The sequence below is a fragment of the Oreochromis aureus genome, linkage group 22, assembly GCF_013358895.1.
Source record: "Oreochromis aureus strain Israel breed Guangdong linkage group 22, ZZ_aureus, whole genome shotgun sequence".
NCBI lineage: Eukaryota > Metazoa > Chordata > Actinopteri > Cichliformes > Cichlidae > Oreochromis > Oreochromis aureus.
In genome coordinates, this window is record NC_052962.1 from 23,566,795 (window position 1) to 23,583,126 (window position 16,332).

Sequence of the window (16,332 nt, forward strand, 5' to 3'; positions counted from 1 at the left end):
GGAAACAGTAAGAGTTTACTTAAGTTTTATAGGTCGGCAAAAACTTTTTTTTAACATGACTGCATATTATTCTACTGTAGTGCATTGTTGGCAATAAAGACAAGGCATGTGGTTTAGTGGTTTACAACCAGTTTTCATTCCAATCAAATAAGACAGGAAGTGACAGATTATCTCTCCCTGGCTACTCTAAAACAAGGAATCAGCAAATGTGTTGTGCAATCTTGTTTAGCAGGCTTACACAAGACAACATAAAACAATCAGCTGTTCAGCACAAATGAGAAAGAAATGTTGAACATTAAAAGAGGACAAGGTTGTGAAAAAGTATTTGCCCCCCTTCTTGATTTATTAGTTCTTTGCCTTTTTGTCACTCTTGCATGTTGTAAATCATCAAACAAATTTTAATATTAGACAAAGATAACTCGAGTAAATACAAAATGCAGTTTAGTTTTTAAATGACGATTTTATTTATTAGGGGGAAAGACTAAACAAACCTGGTCCTATGTGATAAAGTCGTCGGCCTTTGTTGTACCACCCTCGGTAGCAAGAACACCTGAGGAAAAAAGTGATAGACATCTATCAGTCTGCAAAAGATCACAAAGACATTTCTAAGGCTTTGGGACTCTGGTGAACCACGGTGATATTAAGACTCGTTACATGTGGTGTAAAGCTAACACAGCATTTCATAAAAAGACCATCAGTCAAAGCAGTCAAACATGGTGGTGGTAGCATGGCAGTCTGGGGTGATTTGCTGCTTCAGGACCTGGATGATTTGCTGTAATTGATGTAATGAATTCTGCTCACTACCAGTAAATCCCGAGGGAGAATGTCCAGCCATCAGATCATGCTCTGAAGTGCAGCTGGGTTTTGCAGCAGGACAATCATAAAACACACCAACAAGTTCAGCTCTGAATGGCTCAAAAAGGACAAAATTGAGATTTTGGAGTGGCCTAGTCAAAGTCTCGACTTAAAACCATTTGAGATGCTTTGGCATGGCTTTAAACAGGTCGTTCAAGCTCACAAACCCTCCAAAGTGGGTGAATAAAAACATTTCTGCAAAGAAGAGTGGACAGGCATTACTCCAATCCAATGCTTTTGTGAAAGACTCACAAAAGAATTGAATTGCAGTTCTTGCTACCAAGGGTGGCAAAACCAGTTATTAGGTTTAGAGGGTGAGTGCAGGGTAAGGTAGGTGTGTATAGTTTATTTTTTCTGGTAATAAATGAAATAATTATTTAAAACTTGCATTTTGTATTTACTCAGGTTATCTGTAATATTAAAATAATAGTAGAAATCAGAAAAAGGCTAAATATTTTTACAGCACTATATGTGTACATGTCTGATAAAATGCTGTACGTATTTATAATTATAATGTCTTTCTGGATTCCTCTGTAGAATCGTAACTAAAATTGTGGGGAAAAAATACATTTATATTTCTCAACATTGGTTGGGTCCCTCTCATCCTTTAACTCCTGCTGTTTGCAAAGTTTGCAGCATCATTTAAATGCAATCACTTTGTCTGTTAAGATAAAACAGAAAGGGTTTAGTAAAAAATAAAGGGATTAAGAATGCGTTTTAATCAACAACGACATTGTTCCATTCAATGCGTTGAATGGAAGTGAGAGTAAACAACACACTTTCGGTGACGCCTCCGGCAGGTCACGTTGCATGGCCGTGTCCCGTGACGCTGCCAGGGGGCGGGTTATCACCAACAGAGTCGGTCTGTGGAGCTAACCTCGCAGAGAGGATCGGAGCCCGAGTGTTGTTTTGAATTTGCTGGAAGACGCCGACTTGGAGAGGGGTAGTGCCTGTGAATAAGATGGCGGATGTAGGAGGCGATGAAACTCGGCCCGTTCTCCCTTCGGCATCCCGTAACGGTCCGGTTGTCGGTTCGTCGGCTGGCACCGCGGGCCACGGCGCAGCAATGGTCACATCGGGACCGCGGATGGTCAGGATCGTCAAGTCGGAGTCCGGCTACGGGTTCAATGTCCGCGGTCAAGTGAGCGAAGGAGGACAGCTTCGGAGCATCAACGGGGAGCTGTACGCCCCTCTTCAGCATGTCAGCGCTGTTTTACCCGGAGGTGCTGCGGACCGAGCCGGGATAGTGAAGGGTGACAGGATCCTGGAGGTGTAAGTCAGCTTCTGTCCCCTCCAGTTAGGACGCGGAGTTAGCAATTGGAGCTAGCTACCCAGTTTAGCCTGTGTGGATCCAGTTTCAAGCATGTGTTATTCCGTCTTCGAGGTTCGCTTCTTGTTGCCATTAAAGTAACTCACTAGTTTATTAATTATTCAGCTTTGGAGCGTTTTGACCCGAGTAAATATTTAAGGCTGTAGCTCCGGTGAGATAACTAGAAAGCTAACCAGCTTACATAAGTTGGACAACAGCCTGTGCATGTTGATTAGCTGTAGCTCGCTAGCGAGCCAGGTAGCTAATGTGTTTGGCTAGCTCCTTGCTCAGTGTCAGCTCCAGCGGGAGATGAAGGACGACATTTAGACGACAGTCCAGTTTCCACTGCGTTGTCATATGCATAACAGTGAAGATATGTGTTCTTAGCCTGTGAAATGACAGAGGATGGCAGTGTTGTCACTCAAATTCAGCATCATATGACAGGAGTGTGTGGTCTTACTCGCTTTCACTGGCTAGCATTCGCACCAGCCGTGCTGTTTACATGGGAAGTTTAAGGTGCTTTCTATTGATTTTTAGGGTTTGCTTTTTTTCTATCGCTATATGTGACCTTGAGTGGGTTTGATATACGTGAAGAGATCATTTTAGAAGTGCTTTTATGTTTTGGTGACACTCTTATCTATCGTGCCAGCATTCGTCAAGTCTGCTTTCAAGTCTCTTTCCATTTATCAGCGTTCGGTGAAACACTGCTTCCCTTTGAGTCATAGCTGGTATTTAAATGTAACAGGAAATGTGTCCATACACAGAACCTGTAATAATGTCAGCCAAGTGAACAAATCTACAAGCAGGAATGTAAAGCCCTGGCCTCCAGTAAAACCTGAAGTGTTATTGGTAAAAGAGCAGTTCTTACAAACTCTTTTGCTTACGTTTAAAATCAGTGTTAAGTCTGAGTAGTGTTGATGTCACTTGACAGTGGAGCAATAAAGCTAACTTAGAAAAAGGAAGAACAGAAACCGTAAAGAAGGAACACTGCTCTTACTTCCATTTGCTGAGGCATCAGCATGTTGTTTTCCGTTGTTTTTTTTTGTTTTTTTTACTCATTAATTCTTTCTGCTGTCATATGATAGAGGCAATACTTATCATGTGACCTGTTAACCCGTTTGACCATTTTGCAAAAAGAAGCCTCATAACTGGACTTCAGCCTGTTAAATATGTTAGTTGTCAGCATTTTGCTTTCAAAGGCTTAGCAAACAAAGAAAGCCAGCAATGTACTTTATTTACAGTAAGCAGTTCAGGTGGTGTTTCTTGTCTGAGTGTATCACTACTGCCTGAGTGAGCATAGGTTTTTTTTTTTTTTTCATGATTTCCTTAAAAGACACGAAAAAGGGGAAACAAAATAAAAATGACCTTGCTTTGCCCTTGTGTGTGTTTTTAGAAGATAATGCTGTGTTCAGTAAAGTTCAACTTGTAAAACTTTATATAACTACGAAGTGAAACTAGTGATCGAGAACCTCTTTTGCGAGAGCATCCTGGGCCCACATAAGCACCAGTAACCTGGTACGGTTTTCTGAGGTGGGAGAAACCAGAGCAGCTGGGGAAAAACCCACAGAATCATGGGCAGAACATGAAAACTCCCCACAGGTTTGAACCCATGACTCTGTACTCGGAGTGTAAACCACTGTGCCTTCCAGCTGCCAAATTAGGGGATCAGTTGACTGTTAATCAGTGAGCTTTTATCAGTTTTGACCAGCGACTTTATTTTACAGTAAAGAGTAACAAGTGGAATGGCTGATAAAAATATAATTAATAACAGTAAAAGCCTGCAAGACACACATATCTGCTCGCATATAATTATTTTATATTATTATTTCTTTATTATTGTTAGTTTCATTTTAAGCTCTGAGAAATATTTCATCAAACAGTTTCACTAAGCAGTAATTAAAACTATTAATACTTTTTTTTATTTCTGCCTTAGCCAAATTTACATTGTAGTCATGACGACAGTTTCACCCTTTTGTTTCTGTTCTTAACCATTATGTCCACCCCTTCTTTTTCTGTATGTTTAACTTCCTATTTTAAGTCAGTGACACTACGCAGATAAATGCTACATCTAACATGGCAATCAATGGGCAGGCCTACGCCCACACTTTTCCTCGTCCCCTCCTTTTCAGTGTCTGTCCCACAGTTTCTCATTGGAAGATTAGCAAAGACACCTGATGCTTGTGCCATCTGCTCTCAGCGAAGTCAAAAAGGGAGCACCAGGAGAAAAAGGACATGAGAGCCAACCTAGTTGCTTAAGCCTCACAGCCTTGTGTTAGTAAATGGGGAACAATGGGCTAATATTACCAGACACTATGTTAGGACAGTGCGTACATTAGCAGCTAAAAGAGTACCAGTTTTATTCGAACGATGTATAGATTATACTGTGTTACTGTAATCCTAGCTGCATTGATCTGTGGCAGTAGTGACTGCATTAAGTGCATCAGTTATCAGCTGTGACATAATCAGCCCGCACCAAGTGCAGTTTATCTATCAGTGTGGTGGTTTCTCACATTTCAAATCCCTTCGGTCAAAGTTCAGGACAAAGGCTTTCTTTTTTTTAAGTTTGTTTTGTGCCAGTCTAGCTTTAAATTGAACTGCTTATAATAGTGACAGATCCTTTTTTTCTTTTGGAAGATGCATTGATTTGATGTATAGAGTTGGAATCTGGAAAAAGTTTAACATCTCTCCAGAGGTATTTTTAAATGCTTTGAATTGTACCTGTCATTCCCTTTTTTGTAGAGAGTTGAATGAACTTCCATTTTTAAATATAGTCTGAACGTGTGAGAACAAGTCAGAGCTGCTTCTTCCTCCCCTTTGCCTCATGTTTCTCCTGCACTCTTTCTCTCTTTTTTCTAGTAATGGCGTGAACGTGGAAGGTGCAACTCATAAGCAGGTGGTGGACCTGATCCGTGCTGGGGAGAAGGAGCTGGTTCTGGCTGTGCTGTCTGTTCCACCTCAGGAGGCTGACGGTTTGGAAGGAGGAGAGGAAGTCCAGCCCAACTACGACTACAGTGACAAGCAGGCCGTGCCCATTTCTATTCCCACATACAAGCACGTAGAACAGCACTCCGAGAGGTTTGTGGTAAGTGCTGATTTGACACTTGACATGTTTCCGCCTGGGACTGGGCTTCTCTGGAAGGGTGGAGAGAACGGCCACGAGTGTGTGTTTGCCTGATTTTTAAAATACTTTTGGTCCTGTCCATCTTCAGTTTTAAATGGAATAACATGTTTGGGTTTAAGCGTTCGATCTTAAAGATCTTTCACCCCATCTCACCTCAGGAGGTGGTCCGTCCTCCCGAGGCAGCTGTAGAGGCAACACTGTTACCTTAAATTCTTTCTTGAAAAAAAACAAAACAGAAGAAACTGCTTCCTGTGGTTACTCTAAACATGTTTTTTTTAATGCTGTGGTAGAAAGAAAACTTTTAACCCTCTGATGCAATCATTTCCTTCTCTCGGTCTTCTCTAAAGTTGTTTCATGTTTGTTTTTATGCATCTAGGTATACAATGTGTATATGTCAGGGAGGCAGCTGTGTTCAAAACGCTATCGTGAGTTTGCCATCCTGCACCAGAACCTGAAAAGGGAATTCTCCAACTTCAACTTCCCAAAGCTTCCTGGTAAATGGCCCTTCTCCCTCTCGGAACAGCAGCTGGATGCACGACGTAGAGGCTTGGAGGAATATCTCGAGCGAGGTAAGATGATTATGACAGATCACTAGCTCTTCTGTCCCAGAAGAATTAAATGTATTTAAATATTGAATATGTAGTTAGGATGGAAAATACACCATGCACCCACTGTTATTAGTTTTCTAAATTACACAGTAAATCTAAACACTGGATTTGTAGTGTTATTTAGCTGCCCTTTGTTTATTTCATTTACCTTGATTTAATATATTGCTTGCCGTTTTTCTTTTCCCTTCCTATTTGTCTCTAGTGTGCTCTGTGCGGGTGATTGGGGAGAGTGACATCATGCAGGAGTTTCTCTCGGAATCAGATGAGGTATGCATCTCATGCATTATTGTTGTAGCAATGCGACTTTTTATTCTGGGTGTTGAAATATTGCGGCTTGAACTTTCTTTTCCTACCAAACTGTTACAACTTTTCTCCATGTGCACAACTTGTGACTTTCTGAATTGGCGCAGTGCTCAACAGTACTTTTTTTTTTTTGTATATTATATTATCAGATATGTACTATCTTAGTTAGAGATTTAATTTCTGAAGATGTTATTGTTTGTATTCCATAATTATTGGAATTCAAACTCAAAAATGTGGGGGGAGCTTTTTCAGCATTAGCTCTGACTCCAAGTCTCTTAAGCTGTATTTAAACTCTTCTGGTCCATTTTAAGAATCATTTAGTATCATTTAGCTTTCACTGGTTAAAGGGAGCTTAGTTGAGAGCTGTGTTGGCCAGTGAGGCAGGCTGGAAATTGGTTACCTTGCTAGTGTTTTAAGGAAGTCCAGCAGCAAAACAAATACCAATGCACTGATGTAATCCCACATTTAAACAAGCGCAATTTGGGGGATTAAGACTTCTTGCAGATTGTAATTCTTGTTTGGCTATGGCTTGTTGGTTTTTGTTTGTGTTTTTTAATCCACAAGTACTTAGTGGTAACTTAGAACAAACAAAGGCGTGCATATTCAAACAAGCACGTACAAACCCTTGTTAATCCACTGAGGTAAACACAGCTCTACAGCTGTTCTCATTCTGTTTGGCTTCACTGTACAGAACTACAACGGAGTGACAGATGTAGAACTGCGGATAGCCCTACCAGACAAGACCACCATCTCCGTCAGAGTCCGTAAGAACAGTACCACAGACCAGGTGTATCAGGTAAGACCACTCCCAGCTGTTGTACAGCTATATTGTACAATATTTTCCATCAGTGTTTTTTTCCCACAACTAACTGATGTTGTGTTGATCTTCTCTAGGCATTAGTGTTGAAGGTTGGGATGGACAGTATTATGGCGAGCTACTTTGCTCTGTTTGAAGTTATCAACCACTCCTTTGGTAAGAGCTGCGCATGTGTTTGTTGCACTTCATGTGGAAATGTGTCTGACCTTTTTTCACATTCTCTCCTGTTTAATTTGCACATCCTGTTTTGGGGGTTTATGACATGACCACTAAAAATAAATAAAACCCTCTGAATTTAAATCACTGGGCCTCTGGGTATATGAGTAATCATGGGCAGCAAGGGCAGGTATTTTGGTATAGGTTACTAGTATGGTTTTTTCTTTTTAAGTAACAAACCCCGTTCATCACGCTTCTCCTTCTAACCGGTTTTTGTTGCAGTGCGGAAGCTGGCGCCCAATGAGTTTCCCCACAAGCTATATGTGCAGAACTACACGTCGGCCGTCCCGGGGACCTGCTTAGCACTCCGCAAATGGTTGTTCAGCTTCCAGGAGGAGGAGTTGCTCAGAGACAATCCGCTGGCACTGCACTACTGCTTTCACCAGGTAATAACAGTAATTGAATTCCTCTTGCCGTGGATTTCGGGGAGCTGAACACAGTGATTTGATTCAGAGTTTATTCTTCTGAGCTGAAAATGCTTAAACATATTGAGGGAAAGTTGGTCAATTACACTGCTGATTTACACTAAACTGATCATACTGGTCTCGGTGGCTCCATAGTGTAGTGGTTTACACATTGGCCTAACAAGCAAAAGATCCCTGAATCGGTCCTGACATGCAGGGAATGTTCTGGGCCAGACTTGAGCCTGGATCCCTGCTGCAGCCTTTAGCATAAAGGTCACTTGCTCACCCAGGTGAGCTGCTGTGGCACCTGCTAGCTGCTTTCTCGCTTTGTGATGACTGAATTATTTCTAGCTTAGGAGTATTTTCTGTTATAATTCTGGACACAGACTATAACAGAAACCTTTACCTATAATGTCACCCTAATAAAAGAGCGCTCGGAGATATCATACTTCTTCCGAGGCTGAAAAATTCCCTTCACGAGATGGGTGAATAGAGTCTCTGTCTTTTTTCCTTTTCCCGAGGACATCAAGATGATCCCCAGGTTCTTCTTCTTTCAGCTAAATATGCGTTTATGGAGATACGATGTGAAATGTCCATTTTTGCCCTGTCTCACAATGTTATTAAAATGTCTGGATCCAGATCTGGTTCGACACCCAAAGTTAATAATTTCTCAGCTGGTCAAAGCCCCACCTCGGGTCAGTTTTCATGCAAATACATCCACAAAAACCTCCACAGTTTTTCAAGTAGAAGAGGTGAACTTGAGAAAAATACTCCTCATTTAAATTCACTAAAATTAGCTTCAGTACCCACCTACAGGCTGTCCACTGACCAGTAAAGGTCACTAGCTGAAGCATGATAAGCATGCAAAGTTCAGCAGTGACCCATTAAAGCATGCCTCATGAAAAAGAATCGCACCAGTGTGTGTGAACCTGCAATAACTCCATGACTTTTGTGGGGTTTGTCCAAGGGGGCAAAGTTGTTACAATGGTAACATATCACCCACTAAGCTGGTAAAGATCGTTATATCAGTGAAAAGCTGTTTTTGACACACACAGTTATGAAGTACACTTTCATTTATTTGTACTTGGCAAATATTACTCTAATATTCTCACGCTCTCTGAAGACAGCTGAGAGAGAGGCTGAACAGTTGGTGCACAGCTGCCTGCTGCAGCCAAAAATGACACTGTGAGAGGAGAGTGAACCAATGCATTAAAGTTATGGGCTAGAAGGCTGAAAGTCATTCAATAAAAAATATATAAATGCATCACGACTGCCTAAAACTGCACATACCTAATTTTTACAGTCATTGTTTGAATTTTCTCACACGAGGAAGAATGCCTTTATGATGAATGACCTTAATGTATATGTGTTTATATTTTATGACCTTAAATGATAAATGTTGTGTCTCCCCATCCCCTCTCCCTGCCCGTGTAGGCACTGGATGATGTGAAGAAGGGATTCATAAAAACAGAGGACAAATCCTACCAGCTGCAGAAACTGGCAGAGCAGCGCAAGATGGCCACGGTCAGTACCACAGACCAGTCTTTGTTCAGGAAGGGGATTGGAATAAGTACACTTTGTCCCTGCTGACCAGCGCTATCACCAAAACACTACCAAATAAAAATGGACAGTCTCAAAAGGCTTTCACACTTCAGAATTCAGCCCTCTGTGGTGTAAAGAGAGATAAAGGAATTTGGTTTATTTGAATATTTGTTGAACATTAACTGAAAGTGGCATGTGTGTAAATTTGGATGACATTCGCAGCTATGTAACTGCTTTCACGCAGCATTTCTGAGGCTTTGAATGTCAGCCTTAGAAGGAAAAAGGTTCATTTATTTGTTCATTCACGTGTCGACAAGCAATCTAATAGCTCCAGATGTTAGGAAGTATTCAGCGTGGTTTTCTAAACTTAAAAAGAAATAAAAAGCAGAAAAATTACATAAACTTTACTTGGATCTACAGCCATGTTTGTATGATAGAGACACAAGGACGTGAGTGCAGTGTTATAGTTCATCCACATTGTGAGTCAGTCTTCACAGCTCCAACTGTAAGCTCTTCTGAGACCGACTCTGCTCCATCAGCCCAAATGTGTTAACAATAAAAAAACAGCATTGTCACATCAGTAATGAGATTTCTCATAAGTTAACTTCTTTCCTTAGTGTGTACTGTGTGGAAAAAGTCAGAGGACGCCAAAGTGTGAGTAAATGTGCTTCTGGAGGAAAATAAAGTTGACTGTTACTTTAATTTCTATAATACCGTAGTACCTGAGCCTATTGCGGACATGCGAGGGCTACAACGAGGTGGTCTTCCCCCACTGCTCTTGTGACTCCAGAAGGAAGGGCCACGTCATCACAGCGATCAGCATCAATCACTTCAAGTTGCATGCTTGCACTGAGGACGGCACGCTGGAGGTGAGCATTTAAATAGATAAAGTTTTATATTGTTAAGCTAAACGTCAATACAGTGCTCCCTCGCTATAACACGGTTCACCTTTCGCAGCCTCGCTGTTTCGTGGATTTTTTTGGTGCAAGTTTGCATGCTTTTTTTTGTTGTTTTGTTTTTACAGCGCATTGTGTTCTGCGTCCTGATTGGCTGTACAGCATTGTCAGTCAATCTCGTGCTGTATCTCCTGCACAGCACAGAATGCGTTCAGCTTGTCAAATTTACATAAATCTTCGATCGCTAGCAGTGTGACTCTGAAGTGCTGTACAGTATGTTTCTAAGTTTTCTCCCAACAAACACAACAATGTCGACGAAATGTTACCACCTGTGGGTGCCTTTGGTTTCATTCTATAATACTGGACTTATTTTTCTACAAGGTTTGAACTTTGAAAGTGTTTAAACGAAAGAGAAAAATGTGAAAATGTTCATGCCTGTCTGGTAAAAGTGTATAAAGTGTGTAGTGTTTTTTTTTTTTACAGCCTTAAAACATCCATAGTAATTGTAAAAAATAAAGTTGGCTACTTCGCAGATTTCACTTATCGCGGGTTATTTTTAGAACGTAACTCCCGCGATAAACGAGGGACCAATGTATACATTTCTGTGCATGGAGCTTAACTTCTATCATCTCTTGTTTCTCTCTCTCAGAACCAGGTAATAGCTTTTGAGTGGGGGGAGATGCAGCGCTGGGACACGGACGAGGAGGGGATGGCTTTCTGCTTTGAGTATGCCAGAGGAGAGAAGAAACCTCGCTGGGTCAAGATCTTCACTCCGTATGTAAGTGTACACTCAAGTGCGCCGTTCTCTGGTTTTTTTGTTGTGTTAGCGGCTTTTAGAGTGACACACCTTGATGGGAACATACGCTTAATAAATAGGAAAATCCCTGATTTATTAATCAACCCACTTTCCTTCACGTGTAATAAAATCTTTAGTAATGAGAAGCAGGAAAAGTAAACAGAAACATGACTTTTACACAGTGACTCTCCTAATTGTGGTGTATTAGAAGCCTGGATAACAATAACGTCTACTTTTCCCTCCCAGTTCAACTACATGCACGAGTGCTTTGAGCGGATCTTTTGTGAGCTGAAGTGGAGGAAACAGGTAAGAACCACTCCTTTCCTCTTTCATTCTGGGAAGCATGCAACTCAATGCCAGCTTTGCTTTTCTAAACATAGCCTGTTCTTGCATTCTATTTAAATCCAGGAGCCTTTCTTTAGTCTTTTCTTTAAAATGATTAGTCTTATGTTTCTGGTGTATTGATTTCTTTGCTCTCAGGTTGAGGAAGAAGCGTCCGATAAAGACAACAAAAACTGCAGCAACAACGGTAAGCAGCAAGTGGTTTTTTTTTTGTGCTCCTTTTGCCCTCAATTCAAAGAGATAAACAGCATCACTGAAAGATTAGAGCCTCCAATTTGATCAGAGGCAAATCATAAAGAAATTTGCATTCAGATCTGGTACAGAGTTATGTTTTGATTGATGGCACCCATCAGGCGGCATGAATTATGCAAAAAACAAAGAAATCCAATATGACAGAAGTTAAAATGTCAAGGGCAGGGATAGGATTTGATGCATGCTTTTATTTTTGTGCATTATGGTAAAAATTTCCGTGAAATGTAATGAAATATGGACAAGAGACCGCAAAGGCAGGAGGATAGCAGAGACAGCTGAGGCCTGAGAAAGCTGAGGACATTCAGATAGGCGAGGGCTTCAGGATGCTGCACAGGGACCCCTGTTATTATTATCAGTAATTAATTCACAGCGTCTTCAAACTTCCTCCTATTCTGAATCGTCTTATCTATGTTGCAGAGTTTCTGCCTCCTCTGGAGACACAGCAAAAGGGATGGCGCCACCTAGGGGGGGAGATTGCAACTTCCTAAAGCCGTCACTTGTCATCACTTGAACTAAAACTGGTCCACTTGCATCATCACAGCCACCCCAGAGAGAGCCCATCGACAAACACAGTACTGAGTGACAGACTCGAGGCGAACCCTGCCCCAAAAACAAACTGGAAGTGACCGACTTGGGAAATTGGATTATTCACACTTGCCGAACCCAGGGACACACACACACACACACACACACACACACACACACACACACACAAATATAGACACACATGCACACAGTAGGAAGAGCATCGAAAGAAGATAAACAAGAGCCAACTTTCACGTCATTTATTAGATCCTCCATAGTGTAACTGTTGTTTTCCTCCATGCATCTGCCCCGTGATGTGAGGCAAGACTTGAGAGAATTCTCACCACAGCATGTGATTGGTCAGGGTCACCACAGCTCGAAGGGAGCGCCGCAGTGAAATCGCGCTTGTCGAGAGAGCTGATAGTCCGGAATTGAGATTGTGACGTTCAGTTTTTCCAACAGGACCCATCCGATCCAGATCCCGCAGCGGTGACCTTGTCTGCTGAACTGAGCTGAGATGAAAATAATAATGGAGGGAAACAGAAAAAAAAATAAGGGGGTCGGTGCTTCTTTCACGGTTGTGATAAAGGACGAAAGTAAAATCATGCTTTACGCCGATGCTGGACATTAACACAGAAGTTGTGTTTTATGTCTCTGGAGTCCTCTGTTTCATCAGAAATCATAAACGGCACAAATGTAACTACATGAAACGGATGTTGAGAGAATGTGTTTGTAATTATTTGTATGTTTAACAATCTTACTTCTGATAAAATATAGATTAATATAAGAGCTGTAATAACTGGTTTCTTGAGCTAACGCAGTGAAATGCTAACTGAATTTCATTCGAGATGCTATAACTAATTTCCATTTTTCACCTTGACTACAGAGCAACATCTGTTGGCAGTCAGCCCGTTAATGTTGGTATGGCTATCCCCCCTCCAGTGTGTGTTTTGTTGTGGTGAATTTTGCAGGGCTTGGAAGCTGAGGAGAGGAGGCGTTCTCATTTTTAGCTCTGTGCAGGAGTAATTTCTGGAACAAAAGGTTGACGGGCCAAAGCGTTTTTTGGGAAATTTCACACCTTATATGTGGGTTGTCTTGTCGACAGATTGTGAAGGCGAACAGGGAGTTTTGATTGTAATGCCTGCAGTTACCTGAGCAGGCAGCAGGGAGCAGCAGAGCATACGTATGAGGAGTCTTCTCAGACTTTCCTAAAGACTGATGCCTCTGGCTCTGTAACTCACCCAAAAGTATCACTCCACTGCAATTTGTCCATTAACCAAGAGTCAGGAGGATAGATGGGGTGTGTGCACGTGTGCTGCAGAAAGTAGATGGTGCATAAGGTTGTGTGAGCCATCAGCATACATAGCAGTGCAGTCATCTGTCCCCCTCCTGCTGCACCTAAATGAATACAGTATTAGTTGTGTATGTGTTAATGTGCACATATAATATAATTTTGTGGTTATTTTACAGTTCGGGTTTACTTGTGTTTCTCTTTATCTCTGTAAAAGTCGGATTTCACTCTTCTCTCACCTGAAATGTGTAGAAAGCAGATTTACATGCTGACAAGAAAGAAAAATCACTGTTTCCATGCATGTATTGATTTAAGTTTTGTTTAATCTTACCAAGGGCTACTAGTTTATCTTGGCATTGGGTGGGGACAAAAAGCCCAAAAAAATCCCTGAAACTGACACTAATTTTTAGAGCGCGGGTCCAAGTTTTCCTTTACTCTGAAGTTGAAATTAGTTGAAACAGTTCAAATTAGGTTTCAGCTATAGAAATGTTAATTTTAGGCCTGGTTTTAGTCGTATATTTGTTCTCAGTCGGTTACCTTGGGGCATGTTTGTGTGCTGTGGCAGAGTGTGTCCTCTGTGTTTATCATTGACATTGCTGATAAGCTTTTAGGCTCTGATTGGACGCGTCTGATGAGCTGCCGGTGTCAGAGCCAGCAAATGAAGATGGGGGTTTTGTATCTGTACGACAGCAGAGACGCCAGACAGATGGAGACAAATGGGGAAGCGTCTCCTATTGTCTAGCAAACATTCCTTGCTGCTCACATGCTTCTTCAACGTAGCGCACATACACATCCCCCCCCCCCGCCAATCCATCTCCCTGCTACTCTCACAAAACTGTTGCAGCCGCACAAAATATTTTAATTGCAGCCCAATTGTTGCTTCTGAGCACAGGCCTCAGCTATACAGGAGTTTATAGAAATACATACCTCAGTGTAGTATCATGTTTGTTTGTTCTTTGCAACACATCACAAGTAGCTGGAATAAGAGGGGAAAAAAACTGCAATGCAGGATGGGCATTTTGACAGGCAGAGTAATAGGCAATTTAGAGATGGATGACATAAGAATCAAAGCTATTCAACCGTGATGGGTTTTTTTTTTTTATTTGGGGGTGGGGGGTATAAGCTAGAAAGGGGGTTGCCAGATTGTGTGCTTGCGTGCAGGTTTGTCTGTCCTCTGCTCGTACTCTCTCCAGGTTGGTCTCCCGTCAGCGCAGGAGATGCGGTTGCCGTGGCAGCACCACGTTGTCTCCACACGCTCAGTGCAGCCTCTGTTCCTTTTATTCCTGTCAGCCAACTGACTCAATCCTCCCAATAATGTATTCAAAGCGGTGTTTTTTACTGTTTGATGTTTGTTCTCTGTCCCCGTGGCTCGTGCTGCTGTGAATAGGCTTTTAGAAAGCTGCTGTTTTCCCTGTTTTTTTTGTTTTGTTGTTTTTTCCGTTTTTCCTTTTCTTTTCTCGCTGGTTCAGTTTGTCTTGTCTGCACCAGATGCCATCTTAAGCTCAGTCACAGGCAGGTGTGTGTGCGCCCTGTGAGCTGTTGTCCGTTTGAGACGTTTCTTCTGTGAGCTAAATGTCATAGAAAGCAGCGCGTAGGTGACAGCTAAGAGATGACGGGAATGTTAAGAAGCATGTCTTTGTACAGTCGATCTGTGTTTGTTACTTTCTGTTTGCCAGCGTATTTGCGGTGCCGTGGTCCACCTGGGCTTCAAAGTGAGTGATTAATTATGAAGATGAGATGAAATTTTCACACAGTGCTTAAGCTTTTAACATCCAGCAGGTCACCGGGGACCTGGTTGCGATTTAGCTGCATGTTAAACGAGCACATTTGCAGAACCATTAACATTCAGATTAATCCTCATACATCCATTTTTGTCCTCACGGTTCTCCCAATCCGCTTTTTTTTTTTTTCCCATTTGGGTTTGCTGTTGTCCCTGTTGTCCTAGCACTAGGTCACCAGCAACCGGGGTGGACTGTAAGAGGTTAACAGATGACGTGAATGCAAACGTGGTGATGGCAGAATAAAAAATGTCCATGCGTGGACTGCACACGAGGGCTCAGAAAGTTTGTCTTCGTCACTAACCAGCACTGAAACGCTCATCTACATGATACTGTTGCTATAGTAACACATCAGTTTTCTGAGACTTGTGTGCCAAATCAGTGCTGATTTTCATAACATCTTTCAGTGGGAGATAATATATGAAGGCCTGTTTGTTTGAACGCTGCAGCGTTTCAGTTAATCTCTGTTTGAAATTGTGATTTATTTTTTTTTTTTTTTTTTTTGACACTGTGGCTTCGTCCAGAGGTTATGTTGGTGTCCTCAGCAGCATTTTTCTGTAAACTTGATGTCTTTGGACCTCTGGAATGCACATCTGGGTCAGAGCACATTAGCTGTAGGCTTGTCTGTTTTTAGCTGATGTGTCCTCCCTATGACTAATCTGAAGGGTGGATGTAATTGGTGTTCAAAAAGTGCTCGCCTCCGTGTGATTAATTTCTATTCATTGCTTACAGAGACGGGGGCATTCCCGTTGCAAGCAGACACCGACATTGATTACAAATCTAAGCCTTGTTGCTATCTCCAGCATAACCTGTAAATAGCTGTTTTAAAAAGAAAAAGAATATTCTTCTGACAAAAAATAATAATAATGCACTCTTGTTTCTCCAACTCAGAACTTTTATTTATTTAAAAAAAGAAACTATAAAGATTGGGGAAATTATAGTGTACAATGTTAGAGCCACCAGTGATCTTTTTTTGTGTGTGTGTTTGTGTGCGCGCGTGTGTGAGTGTTTGTCGGGGAGGGGAACGTTTGTGAAACACACAGAGAAAAGGTGTTTAAAAGAGAAGCGGTGTCTCATTTACTAAGTGTATAAAGACATCATTAACACCTGAGGCTAAAAAAAAAAAAAAAATATGAAAAAATGGAGTTTTATATCTAAAATTATCCATGAAGGTTTACTAACCAGTGTAAGAAAAAGAGAAAAAAAAGTTTTGAAAATGTTGTGTAGAGTAATAAATTGTAACAATATTTTAAATAAAGTTATATATTGGGAAAATA

The 16,332-nt window shown here is 41.5% G+C and overlaps 1 protein-coding gene across 1 annotated transcript; it reads left to right on the plus strand.

Moving 5' to 3' along the window:
* The first annotated feature begins 1,585 nt into the window (after positions 1 to 1,585).
* Positions 1,586 to 16,332, plus strand: snx27a (sorting nexin 27a). Its single transcript, XM_031738760.2, has 13 exons — positions 1,586 to 2,127; positions 5,021 to 5,246; positions 5,662 to 5,854; positions 6,096 to 6,160; positions 6,888 to 6,992; positions 7,091 to 7,169; positions 7,452 to 7,615; positions 9,068 to 9,157; positions 9,895 to 10,044; positions 10,721 to 10,849; positions 11,114 to 11,173; positions 11,348 to 11,396; positions 11,879 to 16,332. Exons 1-13 carry the CDS (start codon positions 1,817 to 1,819, stop codon positions 11,947 to 11,949), a joined length of 1,692 nt encoding a protein of 563 aa, XP_031594620.1. The 5' UTR covers positions 1,586 to 1,816; the 3' UTR covers positions 11,950 to 16,332.